Source organism: Plasmodium sp. gorilla clade G2 (genome assembly GCF_900097015.1).
Source record: "Plasmodium sp. gorilla clade G2 genome assembly, chromosome: 9".
Lineage (NCBI taxonomy): Eukaryota > Apicomplexa > Aconoidasida > Haemosporida > Plasmodiidae > Plasmodium > Plasmodium adleri (nom. inval.).
Window position 1 is genome coordinate 277,501 of NC_041701.1, and position 21,613 is coordinate 299,113.

Sequence of the window (21,613 nt, forward strand, 5' to 3'; positions counted from 1 at the left end):
TATTATAAATATAAATAACAATATATTAATATACTAATAATATATATATATATATATAATAATATGTATATAATATAAATTTCAATTGTTTCTCTTGTTTTTTCTATAGAAGATTATTTCTTTTGATTTAATTTGATTTTTTTTTCTTCCTCTCGCATTGCATATTTTATACCTTTTCAATGACATCATTATACTTTATAAGAAATATTTTCATATATATATTAATATGTTTATATATAAATAATAAAATAGGTTTATAATTAAATAAGAATTTTATCAATTTATCTTATATATATAAAATTATATACATATATAAAAATACTACATATCTATCCTATTATAAAAGGTCAAAAAAAAAAAAAGAAAAATTACTTAAAATTCTTATTATATAATATATATATATTATTATTATATATGTTTATTTATTTTATATATAATTGGAATTAATTATATATATATATATATATAAATTATGTTTATATTGATTGTATATAATATTATATATAATAATATAAATATAATATATATGTATTATAATATAGTAAGTTCTATATATATATTTAAATTAATATTATAGTATCTCTTTTTTTTTGATCAAGCGCATATATATATATAATAATATATTATATAATATAAATGTTGTTATTATTATATATACATATATTAAAATTATATATAAAAAAAAAAAAAAAAAAATGATCAAATTGTTATATATATATATATATATATATATATATATATATATATAATATTTATTTATTTATATACATTCTATATTTATATATAATAATATAAATATTATATATTTTATAAAAAATTTTAAATGCATTTAAAAAAAAAAAAATATTAAATGCTATAATATAAACGAGAGGATATGAATTTTGTTTTCATTTTTATAATAGTTGCATGAGTTATATTATAAAATATAAAAAAAGAAAACCACAAAGTATAAAAAAAACAAAAAAACAATATTATATATATTTTATATAATATTTATAAAAATTATTATTATATTTATATATTATAATAATATATATATAGTAAATACAATATATTTGAAAACTACAAAACTTCAAAAAAGGTCCTATTTTATTTTATATTAAATGCATGCACTTTCTTTTTTTTTTTTTTAATGCATTTTTGTTTTGTATTCTTTTTTTTGGTAATGATGTTTTTCTAATTTTTTTTTAAAAAAATAAAATTCACTTTTGATTTTATATAACTCTTATATATATATTATATTTAATATATATTATATATAATATTTATTTATTTACTTGTATTATATATATAAATTTTTTAAACACTTTATATATATTTTTCTAAATATATTATATAATATAACATATTATTATATTTTTGCCTGTTTACACAAATTTGGTTGAACATATTTTATAAAAAGTTAGATAAAAAAAAAAAACAAAAACAAACAAATATATCTATATATATATATATAATTATTTACATATAATTAGACGACATTTTTTTTTTTTTTTTTGTACGTGATTTATATTTCAAGGGAGTGTTGGGGGTGTAAAATTTAGAATAAATAAGAATTTATAGAACATAATATATATATATATATATGTATATACCTTTAGATATATTTTATATATATTTGTCGATAGAATAAAGATATCTTATAATCTTTTTTTCTATTATAAATTTTTTATATATTTGAAAATTTTTCTTTTATCTTTTTGAATTAAATATTTTTCGAGACATATATTTTGAATATTATAATATATTTTTTTACAATCAGGTTGTAGTAGATGTAGATAAATATATATTTATATTTGCCATATAAAATTCTGCACATATATAAATAAATATATACATATTTTATAATATATTGATTATATATATTCTTTTAATTTTTAATTACTAATTTGTTTATTTTTTCACCAAAAAACAAAAAAAAAAAAATACAAAAAAATACAAAAAGGTGTAGTTACAAATATATATATATTTATATATATATTAATATTTAGTTGTCTTAAAAATATATATATTATTATTAAAAAATTATAAAGAAATAAATAAGTGCCAGTTCCTTTTTAGCGTAGTATTTTACATATGAGATTTATTTAAAATCAATAAAACAATTCAATTCATCCTTATAATCTTCCTTCTTTATATATAACTTAAATTTATAGTAAACTGCTGTATATTTTATATTTAAATTTTTTAAACATGGAAAAAAAATTTTCAAATTTAATAAAAAATTATGAAATATAATTTTATTATCATTATCATAATTATTTTTATATGTAGGCTCCAAATTTAACATATTCCTATTTTCTCGTCCTTCAAGATAAAAAGGTACATCTTTTTGTTTAATCGTGTGATCTACATTTATAGATATTTCTTCATCGTTCTCAATTAACTCATCCATATTATTATTATTATTATTATTTATATCGTTTTTTTTGTGTTTTATATTATTTATATTTTTTGTTAATCCATCTGATGTCATATTACTTTGTAGGTTCATAAAAGTATTATAAGACAAGTTTATATGTTCTACATTTTTTAAGATAAATAAATCTGTTAAGAAATTAATTTTATTAAAACTGATATTTATATATTTTATATTTTTATGTTTATTAATTAAATATTTTAAAGAAAAAAAAGATTCCAAATAATTATTTTGTAAATAAATATTTTTTAAATTAGGTACTATATTATTCCACATACCTTCATAATATAAATTGTTATTATTATTTATATTATTATTTATTTTATTATTTATTTCTTTGTCATATATATTTTTATCTACATTTTTCATATTATTCATTTCATCCATATAATTCTTACATCCTTCTATATAATTATGTGATATGTATAAATCAATTAAGCCATCCAATACAAATTTTGAAATATAAGGAAAATATATTAAATTATTCTTCCTCAAGTTTAATGTTCTTAAATTATTTAATTGTATAATATTCTTATCACTGATAATATTTTTTTTTATCATAATTGAAAATATATTATCTAAAGAAATTTCTTTAAAATAATTATATGATAAATCAAGGTCCCATATTACACACAATTTTTTTTCTTCTCTTTCAGATTTTTTATTTAGTATATGACTATTTATATTAGAATTATTATATGCGTTAATAATATCAAATTGGTTTTTACAATTTTTATAAATATCATCACAAATATCATATTTATTATTATTATTATTATAATTGATTTGATTAATATTTATATTATCCATTTCTTTATTTATATGTTCATCTATATCAAAATATTTTTCATTTTTATTTTTACTTTTACTTTTGTTTTTTTCCTCTTTTGTTATCTCATTATTATATGTATTCCTTTGTAACTGCTCCTCTATCTTTACAATATCTTTCAATATATTTTCTCCATTCAAATTTATAACTTCTTCAAAATCTTTTTCATTATATATTTTCAATTTTTTAAAACTTATAATTATATTAAAAAGGCATCTGTCATCACCTTCATATATTTTTTCATAAAATAAAAACGTGTTTTGCTTATCATTCACATGATAATTTTGTTCATTCATTTTGATTTGTAGGAACCTAAAAAGGACCAAAAAAAATAAAACAAAACAAAAAAAAAAAAAAAAAAAAAAAAAAAGATATATATTAATTATACAAAAAAATTGATTAAAATTATATAATATAGTATGTTATATATATATATTATATTTTTTACAAAAAAAAAAAAAAAACTGTGTATATGAACAGAAACTTTATAAAGCATACAAGGGTATATATAAAAAATATATACATATATATATTATATATATATAATACCACAATTTGTTGAAAATATAAAATAAATTATTAAAATATAAAACTCTTTGAAAAAGAATATAATTCATATTTATCTACTTTTTTTATATTCTTTGTATTATTATTAGTTATATGGTTATTATCAAATAATATCTTATCACTAAATACATACAATTTAATTAATTTTTTATTTATATTATCAACACCATCATATTTTTTATTATTATGATTATCATTATATTTTAACATATGGAATACATTCTGATAAAATATATTTATTTTAAAACACATAGATTGTAACTTTTTATCATTTGTAAATAAAATAATTCTTCCATCTTTTATTTTATCTTTTAATATATTGTTTAATTTTATACTTTTCTTTTTATTTCTATTTTTTTTAAAATTACATATAAAAGAATTATATATATGTTCTTCGCCTTTTCTATTTGCATTATTTATATTCATATATTTATATATATTAAAATTATGATTAAAAATCAGATCATATAGAAAAAAAATTATATAATTATCTGTACTGTTATATTTTAATTGATTATTATTTAAATTAATAAAATATGGTTTTCTTCTTTTTCTTTTTTTTAAATTTATTATTTTATTATTCTTTCCTTTTTCAAAAAGTAGTGAGATATTTGGAGTGTAATTTGGATTATTATATAATATATGTAACATTTTCTTTTCCTTCTTATTCTTATTCTTATTCTTATTCTTCATTTTAATTTTTTTTTCTTTTGTTCTATTACATCTAATCGATCGATTTTTCTTTTCATTTTCCTTATTGAAGAAGAAAAAGGAAGGGCCTCCAATCAAACTGTGATAAAAAAAAAAAAAAAAATTTTTTTTAACATTCTCTTTGTCTATAATAAATATATCATTTACATTAAAAAGTTCTTTATAGTATTTTATAAAAAATAAAAAATATTTCTTTTTCTCCTTCCTTTTATTAATTAATGTATGTATGAATAAATCATAATTCATATTTAATATTTCTTTACATTCTGCTTTACTTTTATGGTTGAACTTAAAAAATATATCTTTTAATTTCAGAACATTGTAATTTGAAAAAATATTTTTGTATGTATCAATCTTACTATTATAAAAATGTTTATTATGAACATTACAACTGTTGTAAATATTATTTAAATTATTAATATTATTATTTTTGTTTTTATTATATAAATAAATAAAACGATTTATAAACATATTGTTCATGATTTTGAATAAATAATTATGAATATATTTTTGTTTCATATGCGTAATATTTATATTAAAACTTAAATGATTATTATTGAATATATTATTATTTAATATGTTATCATTGAATGTGTTACCATTTAACATATTATCGTTGAACATATTATCATGTTTTATTAACTCAATATATGTTTTTTTTTTGTTGTTCTTTTCATTTTTTATATACTGATATGTCAATACATTAATACCTAATTTATCTTTCAACATATTTTTTAAAGTACGTGAAAATTGTCTATACATACTTGTATGTAATAAAAAATTCTTCTTTTTTTTATATGTCTGATAAAATAATAAATTACTATATATATTATTAACTTTACTTGTGTATAGATTTATTAATTTATATTTTATATGAACACATTTCAATTTTTTATAAAATATTTGAATATAATTTGTCATCATATAACTATAGCAATTATTCAATATAATATTTTGTAAAGAATCCAAATCAAAGAATACTACTTCTAAGTATATGTCATAAATCATATCATTTTTTAATATAACATTATAGATTAAAATATGATTAAAACAAAAATTATAATTCCTAAGATTATTATTATAATAATAATTATTATTATGATTATTATATTTTAACATCATCTTCTTATTATTATTATCCTTTTCTTCAAATAATATATAATTTGACACTTTTTCATTTTCATTTTCCTTTTCCTTTTCTTTTTTTTGTTCTATATGCCCATCAATATTATTATAACACCTTGCTGTATGTTCCAGCTTGTTATGACTTTTATTTTTCAGAATAAATTTCAACCATTTTTTTTTAAATATATAAAAATTAGTGTTAACAAAATAATCAAAAGATGAGATGATATTTTTTTTTTTTTTTTTTCGACAAATTATATTTTGTTTCCCCCCTATGCAAAAAAGGTGTTTGGATATACGCATATTTTGGATTTCCCATGAAACTGGAAAAAAATTAAAATAAAAAATATATACATATATATATAAGTATATGATTTTTTTTTACTTTTTTTCTCTTAATTTATTTTATGTATTATTTAAAAAAGTGTATATATAAATATATTTTGTTTTAATGATCATATAAATTAAATTAATAATTATAATAAATATATTATATATATTATATAATATATACTTCCTTTTGGAACCTATATTAAATATTTATCTCTTACATTTTTATGAGACCTAATGAATGTTATTTTTTACATTTTACCAATTATACGATATTATAAATATATATATTATATGTATTTTATTTTATTTTATTTCATTTTATTTTATTTTTTTATTTTTTATTTTTTATTTTTTTTTTTTTCCCTTCATAATGTATAATGATGAAATAAAAATTATAGAAAAGGAATATAAAGCGTTTTATTTAAAATTTGAATATATAGATCAAAACACATTTTGTATACATCTTAAGAAAGATGAGATTATAAAAGAAGAAGAAAAGAAAAAAAAAAAAATTGTAGATGAGGACAAAAATAACGAAGAAAATATAAAAATCATAACAGATGATAAAAAAAAACATAAATTTTTATCATCAAAATATATAGAGAATGACAATATATTAATATTTTATATCAAAAATCATACAAATTATTTCGAAATATTAAATAATACTTCATATAATGATATAAAAGTTTTTGAAAATATTGAACAACTTTTTAATGTATATTGTCCTTTGTCATTTAAAAATTTTATATGCGAAAAAATTCAGGCACAATTAAATAAAAATAAATAAAAATATAAAAATATATAAATATGTATATATATTTATATATTTATGTATATAATATTTACACATATAAAAACCATATCAATATATAATACCTACGGATAATTGTATTTTAAAACCTTATAAGAGAAAAAAAAAAAAAAAAAAAAAAAAAAAAGAAATACATAATAATAAAATATACATATTATATACATATATATATATTTTTTTTGTTATCTTTATAATATAAACAATTTAATAAACCATGTATATTTATACATGTTATAATATTTTTTATATATCCATTTAGTACAGTAAATTTTTATAATTTTGTTTTGAAAAGATAAATGAAAAAAGAAAAAATTATATCAAATATATTTTAACACATATATATATATATATATATAGAGACAAAATAATATATATACCTATAAATATATATATATATATATTTTTTCATTTATTTATTATTTCAAAATGAATGAATACGTTCAAGTTGACTTTATACATAACATGTTTAAGAATAAAACATGGAAAGAAATAAAACTAAATAAATTCGATAGTATTAAGAATATAAAGAAAAAAATATATACTCACACAGGTACTTCATATGATAATATGAACCTGTATGCCTATGATGAAAACGATATAGATAATACTCAAGTTTTTTTGAGTAATGATGAATATTGTTTAAATGATTATAATGTAAAGGATAATTATATTATATATATCCAAGAAAACAACAAAACATATAATTCAGATGATATAATTTATAATCTAGATGATGAACAAAAACTACAAAAGTTAGCACACCTAAAATATACAATGAATGATGATGAATATGATAAGAGACCTGATAATATAAGAAACTTTCTAAAAAAATTAAGAGAAAAAAATAAAACACAAACAAATCTATACAACCAACAAGAAGAAGGAAACAATAAAATTAATGATAATGATCCTATTAATTCATCTAATATAATTAATAACTCATATGATCAAGAATTATATCAAATAGGAAAAAGATGTAGAATTAAACTAGGGGATAGAAGAGGAATTCTTAAATTTGTTGGTAATATAAAAAATAATAATGATATTTATGTAGGCGTAGATTTAGATGAACCATTAGGAAATTCAGATGGCATGTATAAAAAAACAAAATTATTTGAATGTAAAGGAGATAAATATGGTTATATAGGTAATATTAATTCTATAGAAGTCGGTGATTTCCCTCCCTTTGATATAATGGACATGGAAGAATTCTAAAAATATTATATAATAACAACAACCAAGTATCATACATACATATATATATATATATTTAGATTTAATTATATATATATTTTTTTGATATATAATTATTTTTCGTGATTTTATTACATCCCATTTATAAAAGAAATATTATTTCCTTTTTTTTTAATTTTTTTTTTTTTTTTAATATAACATTATTTTATTTAATTATATTTGTATAGTAAATTTAAACCTTAATATTGTATGAAAAAATAAATAAATAAATAAATAAATAAATAAAATAATAAAACAAAATAAAAATAATTTATAAGAAATATGTTAAATATTAAAAAAATTAATTTATATAAATAAATATTTATAAGATTAATTATTTTGTACAGTTATATTTTTATGTCATTTTATATTATATATTTTTATAACAATATAAATAAATATATGTTAAAAAATTAAAGTATTATATAATTAATAGCATATAATATATATTATATATATATATTTATAAATCCTTACAACAGATTTATATATATATAAAATTTATAAATATATATATATATATATTTATAAATATATATATATATATATATATATATATATTTTTTTTTTTTTTTTTAAATTAAAAATATAAGAAAATGAAGAGTTAGTTATTCCTTAACCAATTAAAATATTTATTGTACAACAATTATTTTTATTTTTTAATTTTTTTTAAATCATGCTTTAATTTAACCATTTAAATATTATAATATATATATTTATATATATCTTTTTTTATATATTCTTATATTTTTTAGTATTCTCCTTTTTTTTATCAACATAAAAAAAAAAAAAAAAAAAAAAATGAGTAATGATCAGGATTTAAAAAATTCCTTCTTACAAGACTTGAAGGAATATTCAACAAATAATGATAAGAAATTTCCTGAAGTTTTAAAAAATTATATCACACAAAATATTGAAGATCAAGATGAAGCTGAAAGGTTCAAGATTAAAACAAAATGTTATAAGTTCTATAATATATATATTATATATATTTTATTATATTAATATTATTATTTTATTTATTTTTTATAGATTTCTGAAAGAGTTTAATGATTCCTACTTAAAAGAAATGAACCTGGATGAACTTGAACTGTTATGTTCAATGATACTGAAAAAAAAAAAATTATCAGCCAATTAAAGAGGATTAAACAAAATAAAATAACAAAAAAAAAAAAAAATAAATAAATTATACAAAATAAATTAAATCGATATAAATGCATATAACATATATAATATACACGACATTTTCCATATAATAATATATTTTTATTATTTATTATTTTTTTTATTTTTTTTTTTCTAAATGTTTATTGTTTGGTAGATGCTTAATATCTGCTTCATATACTCAAAGGATAGGGTATCCCTTTCCTGTTTTATTCTATTTGATATATAATTCATTACATTTTCATAATACTCATAAATTTCGTAATTTGGATTTTTCAATATATTAAACATTTTTTTACACAATATTAAATTTATCATATCATATAATAATTTACAACATGCTCGTCTAATCATAAGATTATCTCTTTGAATGAAATCATGGACGAGGAAAAAACCATCTCGTATGATATCCTCCAGATATAAATATATGTTATTACAACAATTTAAGAAGGTATTATATGATGATAGTAAATATGTGGTTAAAGTAAAATTTTCAGAATAATATTTTCTCATCCTATATTCATCATAATCTATATTAGACATTTCTTTTTTTATTTTAAAACAAAATAAAGTTGTATATACCCCACTAAAATATATATTACATAAATCTGTAAATTTTTGTATCTTCTTTTTATTAACTAAACAACATGATTTATTTATATTTTTTTTTATTGAACATGAATCTATTTTTTCTTCTACTTGTACATTATCTTTTTGTGTCTTTATTTTTTTTTTTTCATCAAAATGATTTATTTCTTCCAACATATTTTTCGAATATGTATCTAATACATTTATCTTATCATTTGTTTTATTATCCATCATATTATTACTTTTTATTAACCCTTCTGAAATATTCATTGTCTCATGTATATTTTTTATGTATTCATATATATCATCTAACTTTATCCTACTGCTTAAATATAAAGCCGTCAGTTGAAAACACAATATCATTAACATTTTTTGTATGTTATCGTAAGTATTATTATATATATTGTTAAACATATATGTACATATTTCTATAGGATTATGTATACACAATAAGACTATAGCAAATAGTTTATATGTCATAATATAATTTTGATTTTTATTATTACATGTAATATTATTTATTGAAAACAACACCTTATACATATCAACACTGATATAAGATAATATATCACACTCTTTAATTAATTTTGGTAATACTATTATAGTTTGGCATAAACAAAAATTTGCTTCTTCATAATTTTCATTTTTTTCATCTAATCTTAATATATCTTCATTGTTACCTCTTATATTGTTTCTTTCTATATAATCTACTTTACTATTTAACCTATTTAAACATTCAAATAAATCTTCTGAAGGATCTATATACATATTCTTATTTACTTCCATATTTAAATAATATTCATTTTCTTGTAATAATTTTGCTACAAATTCTTTTTCCTCCAAATTATACATATCATTATCTATTATATTATCAGCATGTTTTATCATATCATCTCTTGGTAATACATCTCCATTTTTATATATATCACAATAAGAAGTATTTATAAGCGTGTCTTTATTCTTATTATGTTTCTTATCTTTATTTTTCATTTTATCATCATATATTATATTTACATCACAACCGTGCTGATAATTATTATCATGTGTTATATCTAATGAAGATTCTGAACCATTAAAAAAAATTTTTGACATTTCGTCTTTTTTATTTAAATGTTCATCATTATTTATCACATTTTCATTAAATTCAAAAATATCATCCATCCGTTTTATCGAATATTCATCCATTTCAAATGTTTTTATATCCTCCTTACTTAAAATAAAATTCTCCAAAAATAATATATCACATTGTTCAATAGTTTTAAAGCATAATACGTCTTTTGGTATATACTCCAAAGGTTTTTTCAAATTAGGGAACAGAACTTTTTCATCATCAGAATTATCACTACTATTATATTGGCTTTCACTATTGAAATTATTATCATTTTTACCATATTTATCATTTTTATAATATTTTTCTTTTTTTTTTTTTTTTTTTTTTTTTTTAACCATTTGGCTAGTCATATATTTCTTGAAATATTCAGCTATTATTTGTCCACAATATAATGATACTTCATTATTACATTGAAATAAATGTTGAATCATTTTTGTTATACTATCAAATCTTTGTGTATTATACATATTAATTTTATATAAATATAATTCTCTTTTTGATAAAATTTCAAAATTATAACAATTGGAAACAATCATTTTATTTATATCTTTTAAATGTATACTAAATGTGTATAATAATTTACTTAAAAGAATTGAAAAAAAAGTATACTCACTCCCACCCATATTCTCCAAACTATAATTAAAATTATTTAATATATAAATAAATATATCTTGTAAAAATTTTATTAAAATTAATTCAATCTTATTTTCTTCTAATATATTCTCATTATCTTCAAAAGGATAAACTTCTTTCAGTTTCGATGCTTTTTCTAATTCTTGTAATTCTCCTTTCATATTACTTTTTTCATCCATTTCATTAATTATCTCTATGTAACTTTTTTTTTCACACTCCTCAACATATATTCTAGAAATATACATTAAAATATTCTTCTTCTTCATTTCAAAATTTTTATAAAGCGACCAAATAATAAGTGAATCACCATAAATTATATGGTTTATGATGTCAATTATACATATCGCATAACATAATCCAAAACAATGTTTTGAAGTAGGGTTAAAAAATCGTTCTATGAAAAAATAATTCCAACTATACAGAAATATAATGTTTATTAAAATATTCAAAAGTACATATATCTTCTCATTATATATACATATATATAACAACTTATTACTCATACTATTAGTAGTATCATTTTTATTATCTTCGATTAATTTTATAAAAGGACTTAACTCTTTTAATAAACTTGTTAAAAGAATTTTACATTCCTTTTCATCACCACTATACAAATGAAGATAATAAAAAATGTTTTCTATAATATCATTTGTATTTAATATATAATTTATTTGGTTATTTGGTACATTTGTAAATTCTCCTTTCATATATATATTAGATGTATAATTAATTTTTTTTTTTAATTGACAATTATTTTTATTTTCATCCTTCATTATCTTACAATTATTTATATCTTTATCACTTTCATCAACCCTTTTTTCTTTGTCCATATCAGCATTTAACAACAAATGAAAAAGAACAGATGAAAAGATATCTGTTAAATTTAAATTTATTATTTTCTTCAATAAATATATAACTTTTTCATAATCTATAATATCATTAAATTGTTTCATATGAAAAAAACATAATACACACGTAGTAATAATATTTTTATAAAATCCATCCTCATTTAATTCTTTAGGAATAATATGATTATATATATATATTTTTCTCTTTACATTTTCATCTTTTAGTCCGTTTATTATACATTTAAAAAACACGTGAGGAAAAGAAAAGTATGTTTTTGTTACCTTATGAGGATTCTTATAATAATCTTTCAATATGTTTGTAAATAGTGATATACTTGAACATTCAAAATGAGATGTATCTTCGTCATTAGAAAATATACTTTGACTGTTATTTATATTATTCATACTATGGTGTACATTAATTTTCTTTTCATCATAATTATATTCTTTTATTTTGCAATGTGGCTTATCTATATCATATTGAAATAAAACATTATTATTTTCTTTTTGTAAATATTCAAGTATTATATTTTTATCAACATATACAAATTTCATAAGATCAATGACAAAGGTCCAGTTTTCAATGTGAATTTTTTCTTCCTCTGAAATAAGAGAATTAAAAATTTTATTCAAAGTAAGTATAATCCATTCACTGAAATATATCCCATCAAAAGTTAACACATCATCATTTATGTTATTATATATATTCTCATTTACTATCAATTTATTATGAAATTCTCTTATTAGTTTATATAAACTTTTACTTTTATCATTAAGGGATAACGGGATAAACCATATATAAATTAAATCATGTATATTTTTCTTATCTATATGTTCTATTTTTAACTTTCCCCTTAATATAGCTAAAATAATATTTGATAAAGAATAAAAACATTCATTAATTAATATATGTTCCTTTTCTCTTATTATATTTAATGCTTCATTAATTTTTTTTTTTTTTTTCAGCTTTATTATTTCCAAACTTAAAGGAACATATTGTATGAAAAAGTTTTCTAATACACTCTCAATATTCTCAAACTTTATGTTATGTAACAAAATTTCCAAACTCATTTTTTCATTATATATATAATTTGCAGGTCAAATGAATATGGAATAAAAAGCTACCTATGGGATACCTGAAAATGTTTCATACAATATGAAAAATTACACAAATAAATACATACATATATATATATATTTATATATTTTATACTATTTGTGGGCATTTTCTTTCATATTCTTTATATCATAAAATTTATATGCATTTATATGATCATATAACTTTTTAAAGTCATTAAAATATTATAATATATATAATAAAAAATTTAATGACATATTTGTGTATGATTAGCTCATTATTTTATTTATATAGAGTTTAATAAAAATTTATTTTTCAAAAATTAATGATTCATATTTGAATATTTTTAATCTACGAAAAGGGTTTTTATATAAATAGATTATAAATATTTATTTACATACAGTAATTAATTAAAGTCCTACTTTGTGTAGATTTTTTTATGTACACATTATTATTTGAGATCTTACAAAAATTACGGTCGTCCTTTTTTTTTTTTTTTTTTTTTTTTTTTTAATTAAATTTAATATAAAAATGAAGAAATTACATGACTTGGTCAGGTATAAAATATAAAATAAATTTAGCTAACTGGTTTAATATTAATTAATATATTATTATTATTTAATTAATTATTTATTTATTTTATTCTATTTTTTTTCTTTTTTATAGTTTATAATCCCTAATATATAATTATCATTTTAATCAAAAAAATATATTAACACTAGAAGTGTATTTAAACACATGGAATATTTTATCACAAGTGTAAAATAACGTTGTGGTAAGTAAAGAAAAATGAACGGAAAGAAATTTTTTTTTTTTTTTTTTAAGAGAAGCATAAAACTGTTCACCACATAAATTTTTCTTACATAATATATTATTTTATAGAATCATAATATTTGAGAATGTGATTAAAAGAGACCAAAGAAAATTATATATAAAGGTATTTAAAAAAAAAAAAAAATAAAGAACAAAAAAATAATCATATAACATTCTTGTTCGAATATGTTTTATTCATCAAACTTTAATTATTTATCTATATAAAAACGTCTATCAAAATATATATATATATATATATATATATATATATATTTATATGTATTATGTTTAAATGTTGTAAAAAAAAAGAGAGTGAAAAACTTTATCATACTATTAATGAGATTGTTTTTATTTATAATTCATGTGCATATTTTATTTTTTTATTTTCTTTTATATAATTTTAAAAAATATACATGTATTTTGTTAATATATAAGGAATATTAAATATACAATAATATATTATACATACATTACATTAAACTAAAATATTTGTATATGTTAAATCATGTACTTGAAAATATTTTATAATTTTTATTTTGGTTATCGATTAAAAGAAAAAAAGAAAAGAAAAGAAAAGAAAAGGAATTTTTAAAAAGTTTTAATGACCATCATAAATAATCAGACATACATATATAATAAAAAAAAAATATATTTATATTTTGAATACACTATTATTTATATGTACATGAATATTTCATTGTATTATAAATAATGAAATCATATAATATATATACACATACATATTTTTTATATATAATTATATATTTTACAATATCATAACATAAATACAAATATGTTCAGCATATATTTTGTTATTCATACGTGTGCAAAAAGTGCATATAATCAAAAAATAAAATATAAAAAATAATTTTAATTAAATAAATATTATGAGATTTTAAAATTTATATTAAAAATAAAAAAAAAAAAAAAAAAAAAAAAAAAGACCCTCTGTGGAATTACATTTGAATTTATCAATAAAAAAAAAAAAAAAAAAAAAAAAAAAAAAGAGATGTATAAAAATATAAAACATTTTTATTATTATGAATATGTAAATAAATAAATAAATATATATATATATATATAATAAATTATATATTTTTAAGAAAAAAATAAGAGAGATACCTTAAGAAAAAAGCAGACAGAAGGAATAAATCAAAACCAATAAAAAAAAGAAAAAAAAAAAAAAAAAGGAAAAAATGTGAAATATTAATATTCATATAATATATTATATATGTATATAAATTTTTTCACATATATGTGTATAATAATAAAACTTCTGATAGGGTTCTTTTTACGACATACATTTATTTCTTTATACTTTTTCTTTTCTTTTTTTTTTTTTTTTAAATGATTGTAAGATATTGTTTGATAAATTAAATTTTTTTATTTTTTAATGAATTACATAAGATTTATATAATATATATATATAATGATCCAGATAAATGTACATTTATATATATACTTATATATATTTACATTTTATGTATATTCAATGATGCAATAGATTCATATATTATTATATATATTATTATATATTTATAAAATTATTAATATGTATTATTAAATATTATACATCACAGAATGATTTATAGATGATTTATATATTTATTTTTCTTGATATAAGAAAAACATATTTTTTAAAAAAAAAAAGAATCCAAAATTTTTTTTCGTTTTTCTTTTTTTTGTGTATTTTTTATTTCTTAGAAGTTAATTATTAAAAATTAAAAATTTAAATGATTGCATAAATATTATAAGATATCAATTTATTATTATAGAAAAAAAAAATGTTAATAATTTTATGTATTTCTTTATTTTTTAATAAATAAATTCCCTTTTAGCGTTTTTCATAAACCAAATATAGAGATATAGGTAAATGAAAAAAAAAAAAAAAAAAACATACAAATGTAATAATAAATGCGAATTAATAGGTAAAGCCTATAATAATTATATAATATAATATATATTATTATATATATATATATATATATATAATAATATATTATATATATGTAAATATTTTTTATATATATTATTAATTTTTTTTCTTTTTTTTGAAAATATAAATATTATATAATATATAAGGTTATAATCATATATATATTTTTTTTTCTTTTTTCTTTTCTTTTTTTTTGTTTTCTTTATTTAGATCAGATTAGTATTTTTTTTTTTTTTTCTTGTTTTATGTTAGTAGAACAGAACATATATGTATAACATAAAATAAATAGTTGCATATATTTTTTTTATATTTAATTTATTTTTATATTATATATTTATATATATCCATATGAAAGTGTATTATTTAAAAAAAAAATAATAATTTGTATGCTCAACTACATATATATACATATGTATATATTTATATACACTATTATATGTATGTTCATATATTTTGAATAATTTAAATATAAATGTAATATGAGTGAATTGAAACCTTTGGAACTTGAGTATTTGGATAAGAATGTAAAAAAAAAGAAAAGCGAAAAAGTTGACAAAAAAAATAATTTGAATAAACTTTTTATTAGTAAAAAGCACAGTTTAAAAAAAGAAGGTTCTGATAATACAGATGTAAATGAACATTCTATATTAGAAAATGATAAAAATAAAAATGTTATAATGAATAGTAATAAAGAGAATGATAATAAAGATGCGAAAAGCATTTTTCATTCATTTAGTATAAATAAAATTTTTGGAGAGAAAAAAAAGGACGACGCTGATAATACAAAAAATTTAAAGAAAGGTAAAAAGATTAAGACTAAAAATGATATAAGTAGTGCTAATCGTAACACATCCGATAAGAAGGATAAGGATGATATGATAATAGATAGCGATAGAAATGTGAACAACAACATGAATATAAATAATGATAACAATAATAATAATGATGATAATAATAAAAATGATGACAATAATAAAAATGGTGACAATAATAATAAAAATGGTGACAATAATAAAAATGGTGACAATAATAATAATAATAATGATGACAATAATAATAATGATAACAATAATAATAATAATAATAACAATCATAATAATGATGACAATTGTTATAATCTTCATAGTGGTAACCATTTTGATAATAACAATTTTAATGATGATAATAATTTGATATCTCTCGATATAGAGAATGAAACAAAATTTTTAGAAGACTGGGAGGTTACACAGAAGAAGATATACGATCCAACTATAGGATTAAGAAAGCATTATACTAATGAGCTTTTATCATGCGGAGAAAAGAATAATATAAGAATACTAGAAAAATGGTCTTCTATGGTTAATAGAGATATTGTATGGTTTCATAAAGCACATAGAACAACTTATTTAAGAAGAGTAAAAAGAGGAATACCACAAAAATATAGATGGAAAATATGGTTCCATATAACAAATGCAAAGAATTTATATAATAAATTTCAAAAGAAATATTATTATTTATCTAAAAAGAAATCACATTATACCAATTTAATATTAATAGATATATCAAGAACATTTCCAGAATTATTAATATTTGACAAATATGCACAACAACAATTATATAGAATTTTAAATGCATATTCAAATTATGAACCTTCTGTAGGTTATTGTCAAGGTATGAACTTTTTAGTTGGATTATTATTAATTATAAGTAATTTTAATGAATTAGAAACATTTTGTGTATTAGTTAGTTTAATGAATAATTATTATTTGAAAGATTTTTATAAAGAAAAGTTTCCTCTATTAAATCGTTTTATATATTTATTTGAAAGAATAATGCAAAATGAAATACCAGATTTAGTAGATCATTTTAATAATGAAGAAGTATATCCACCTGTCTATTTACATCAATGGCTTCTCACATTATTTATAGCTAGCTTACCCATAAAAAGTGTTATAGTAATATGGGATTATTTATTCAGCACAAGTATCAAAAAAATTATTATTATATCAGTAGCACTCTTGAAAATATTAAAAAGTTATTTAATGAAACATAAATTTGAAAAAATTCTTAAATTATTAAAATCATTAAAATATAATGAAAGTAATGATGATATATTAATAGCTAAGTTACTTATTAAAAAATCCGAGTCAATTATATTAAGTAATGAGTTATTATATTTATTTGAAAATATTGAAAATCAGGATGTCCCATTCCATAGTCACTACAAATTTGTAATAGATAATATAACAACATGTCATTTTAATCATATACAAGAAAATATAAATCAATTAAACAATACAAATAATATTAATAGTTATGACCCTACAAGTGGTACTATAAACAATAATGATAATAGTAATAATAATAATAATAATAATGATAGTAATAATAATGATAGTAATAATAGTAGCAACAATAATAATAATAATAATATGTATAAACGCTATAGTCATTTGATACATGATGATAACAATTTTGTTATACTCGATGGAGTTCCTTTGCTCAATTTTTTTTCTAATAATATTTTAAAAAAAAAAAATGAAGAAGAATTAAAACCTACCTCCAACCTTAAATTCAGAGATAAAAAAAAATCCCTGTCCTTAAAAGAAAGAGAAAATATGAATACATTCTATTATAAAATTTTAAGTAGTAATGAAAAAAACGAAAAAAATCAAAATATCGACAATGATACAATTAATAATAGTAGTAATGAGGTAGCATTTCATGATGTAGCTAGCTCATTAAAAGAAAGTAATTCTGTTCATAATATATCTGATGAGGAAAAGAGAAATCATAAAAATTTTAAAGGAGATATTAATAAATACTATAAAAATTATGTACCATCGGATAACTGTAATGATAATATTAATATGTCTGTTATGGAACAAGAAAATGAAAAGGAAGATATAAATAAAATAAGTCATATAAATAAAATAAGTCATATAAATCAAACAAATCAAATAAATCAAACAAATCAAATAAATCATATTTATAATATCAACAATTCTCACAATTCTGTATCCAAATGTTTAAATGAAAAAATAAAAAATGATCACATGCATGAAATTAATATGTTTCATAATAATGATAAAGAGGAACGTCCCTCCTTATATCATAAAAACGATACACATATTCAACATTCTAAATCAAATGAAAACAAAAATGATAGGAATAGTATGAGCAACTTAAAAAGACATGCATATTATTTTAATAAAGAAGAGGGAGAAGACGAAATGGTATTCGATAACGAAATGAATGAGTCCAAAATTTATGATGAGAATCAAATGAATTGTCATAAAAAGGAAAATATTATTGTAAATATGAATAATAAAGAATGTGATATATATGAAAAAAAAGAGAAAATAAAACATATACATCATGAAGATGAAGATAATTTAGAAAATGAAAGAGAAGAAGAAAGTATTTTAAATATATCGCAATATATTAGTTATAATGAAAAAGAAACATCATCAAAAAATAATAACAATGATAATGAAAAAAATAATGATAATAATTTTGGTTTCTTTAGTTTAATTAATTCATATGCTAAAGATAATAGTTGGTTTGATGTCTCCACAATAAATAAATATTATCAATTTAATAAAAAGGATGTTGATCGAGAACTTGACAATATAAATACTAGTGAAAAAAAGGAAGATAATGACACAGATCAGGTAGAAGATGCTAACACATTTTAAAAAAAAATTAAAAAAAAAAAAAAAAAAAAAAAAAAAAAAAAACATACATATAAATATACATATGTATGTATATATATATATATATATATTTACGTATAATTAAATTTTTTTTCTTGATTATTTATTTTTTTTTAATTTTTTTTTTATACAAATACATACCTAATTATAGTATGCAAATATTATATATAATAAGAATTTATTAATAACCTTATTAATTTAAGTTATCATTTTATTATATATAATTTATTTATTTATTTTATTTTTTTTTTGTGTGTTAATATATATATATATATATGTTATCATGTTTCTGTTGTATTTTTTTCCTTTTTAAATTCATTATTTTAAAAAAATGTTTATTTGCCATTTAATTTTCTATCAATGTTATATATATATATATATATATATATATATATATATAAATATTTTTTTTTTTCTTTTTTTTCATTACTCTAATTATTATTGTTGTCTTTTTAAAACATAACTATTATATATATAAATATATATATGTAATAAATTATAATTTGAATAAATACAGTTTTATTAGAAAAAAAAAAAAAAAAAAAAAAAAAAAAAAAATTCGTTTTTTTTTTAATTATCAAAGAAGTGTTTACATGTGTAATAATATCTATATATTTTTTAAAAATAGGAAATTTTTTTTTTTTTTTTTTTTAACATTAATATTTTGTTATAATTTAATTAAGTGTAATATTATGTCTATGTATATTTTAAAAAACAAAAAAATATAATACCCTATAATTTATTATATGGGTTGTATATATATATATATGTAGTATATATTTTTATATTTTATTGACTTTTGTTTAGTCATCAATTTCACTACTACTACTTGTATAATTTTCTTGAATATTAAGCAATCCTTGTTTATTAACGTTTAACGATTTACTATTATTTATTTTATGTTTGTCATCATGTTGTATTCTTTCTTCATTTTTATTATTGTCATTTCTATTGATATTTGTAAAAAGATCTTCTCTTTTTATAATTTTTTGTTGATTCTCATTATTATCATTATTATTATTATTATTATTATTATTACATATAGAATTTAATTTATCATTTGTCACATTCTGATTCTCATTTTCGTCATCACTACTATGATATTCCTCTCTTATTTCTAAATATCCATCAGGTCTTACAAAAACATTTTTTGAATTATAATTATCATCGTCTTGATTATTATTATTTTTATTGACATTTGATGTTTCTTCAAGTTCTAAGGCAAGTTGGATTTCTTTTGTCAATTTGTTAATATCATCAGAAATTATTTTATATTTTTTTTCATAATCATCTAATTTTTTTTCCAGATATTTATAAGCATTTTCTGATGTCCTTTCACAATATGTATTACATCCTATATTTTGATATATATTATTTGTATATTTTATTTCTCCTTCATAAAAAGCTAATTTAGAAAATGGAATAATTATTTTATAATTAATTTTCTTTGTTAAATTGCTCACAATATTTATAGTTTCTTTATATTCATTTATAGATTTTTTTAAAATATCTTCTTTTATTTTTTCATTCTTTAATTTTAATAATAATCTATGAGTAGCTTTCTCAATTTCGTAATCTTTTATATATGCTTTTTCATCCATCATATAAAAAAAAAAATAAAACAAAAAAAACAAAAATAAAAGAAAAATAAAAGAAAAATAAAAGAAAAATAGGAATATAAGCAAATATAAAAATTTAAAAGGTATAATTATATAA

At 17.0% G+C, this 21,613-nt stretch overlaps 8 protein-coding genes across 8 annotated transcripts; 4 read left to right on the forward strand and 4 right to left on the reverse strand.

The window, feature by feature from the left end:
• Positions 1 to 2,083: 2,083 nt before the first annotated feature.
• Positions 2,084 to 3,544, reverse strand: PADL01_0905800 (leucine-rich repeat protein; the record flags this gene model as incomplete). The annotated part of the gene is made up of 1 exon (XM_028681722.1): positions 2,084 to 3,544. One exon carries the CDS (start codon positions 3,542 to 3,544, stop codon positions 2,084 to 2,086), a length of 1,461 nt encoding a protein of 486 aa, XP_028538072.1.
• Positions 3,545 to 3,827: 283 nt separating this feature from the next.
• On the reverse strand, positions 3,828 to 5,954 carry PADL01_0905900 (probable protein, unknown function; the record flags this gene model as incomplete). Its single annotated transcript, XM_028681723.1, has 1 exon — positions 3,828 to 5,954. One exon carries the CDS (start codon positions 5,952 to 5,954, stop codon positions 3,828 to 3,830), a length of 2,127 nt encoding a protein of 708 aa, XP_028538073.1.
• Positions 5,955 to 6,354: 400 nt separating this feature from the next.
• PADL01_0906000 (conserved Plasmodium protein, unknown function) lies at positions 6,355 to 6,774 on the forward strand (the record flags this gene model as incomplete). The annotated part of the gene is made up of 1 exon (XM_028681724.1): positions 6,355 to 6,774. The coding sequence occupies one exon, from the start codon at positions 6,355 to 6,357 to the stop codon at positions 6,772 to 6,774; it is 420 nt and encodes a 139-aa protein (XP_028538074.1).
• Positions 6,775 to 7,224: 450 nt separating this feature from the next.
• Positions 7,225 to 8,013, forward strand: PADL01_0906100 (tubulin-specific chaperone, putative; the record flags this gene model as incomplete). The annotated part of the gene is made up of 1 exon (XM_028681726.1): positions 7,225 to 8,013. The coding sequence occupies one exon, from the start codon at positions 7,225 to 7,227 to the stop codon at positions 8,011 to 8,013; it is 789 nt and encodes a 262-aa protein (XP_028538075.1).
• An 819-nt stretch (positions 8,014 to 8,832) lies between these two features.
• On the forward strand, positions 8,833 to 9,169 carry PADL01_0906200 (conserved Plasmodium protein, unknown function; the record flags this gene model as incomplete). Its single annotated transcript, XM_028681727.1, has 2 exons — positions 8,833 to 8,969; positions 9,064 to 9,169. The coding sequence occupies 2 exons, from the start codon at positions 8,833 to 8,835 to the stop codon at positions 9,167 to 9,169; spliced, it is 243 nt and encodes an 80-aa protein (XP_028538076.1).
• A 161-nt stretch (positions 9,170 to 9,330) lies between these two features.
• PADL01_0906300 (conserved Plasmodium protein, unknown function) lies at positions 9,331 to 13,446 on the reverse strand (the record flags this gene model as incomplete). Its single annotated transcript, XM_028681728.1, has 1 exon — positions 9,331 to 13,446. One exon carries the CDS (start codon positions 13,444 to 13,446, stop codon positions 9,331 to 9,333), a length of 4,116 nt encoding a protein of 1,371 aa, XP_028538077.1.
• Positions 13,447 to 16,681: 3,235 nt separating this feature from the next.
• On the forward strand, positions 16,682 to 19,879 carry PADL01_0906400 (GTPase-activating protein, putative; the record flags this gene model as incomplete). Its single annotated transcript, XM_028681729.1, has 1 exon — positions 16,682 to 19,879. The coding sequence occupies one exon, from the start codon at positions 16,682 to 16,684 to the stop codon at positions 19,877 to 19,879; it is 3,198 nt and encodes a 1,065-aa protein (XP_028538078.1).
• Positions 19,880 to 20,700: 821 nt separating this feature from the next.
• Positions 20,701 to 21,501, reverse strand: PADL01_0906500 (conserved Plasmodium protein, unknown function; the record flags this gene model as incomplete). The annotated part of the gene is made up of 1 exon (XM_028681730.1): positions 20,701 to 21,501. The coding sequence occupies one exon, from the start codon at positions 21,499 to 21,501 to the stop codon at positions 20,701 to 20,703; it is 801 nt and encodes a 266-aa protein (XP_028538079.1).
• Between the last annotated feature and the right edge of the window lie 112 nt (positions 21,502 to 21,613).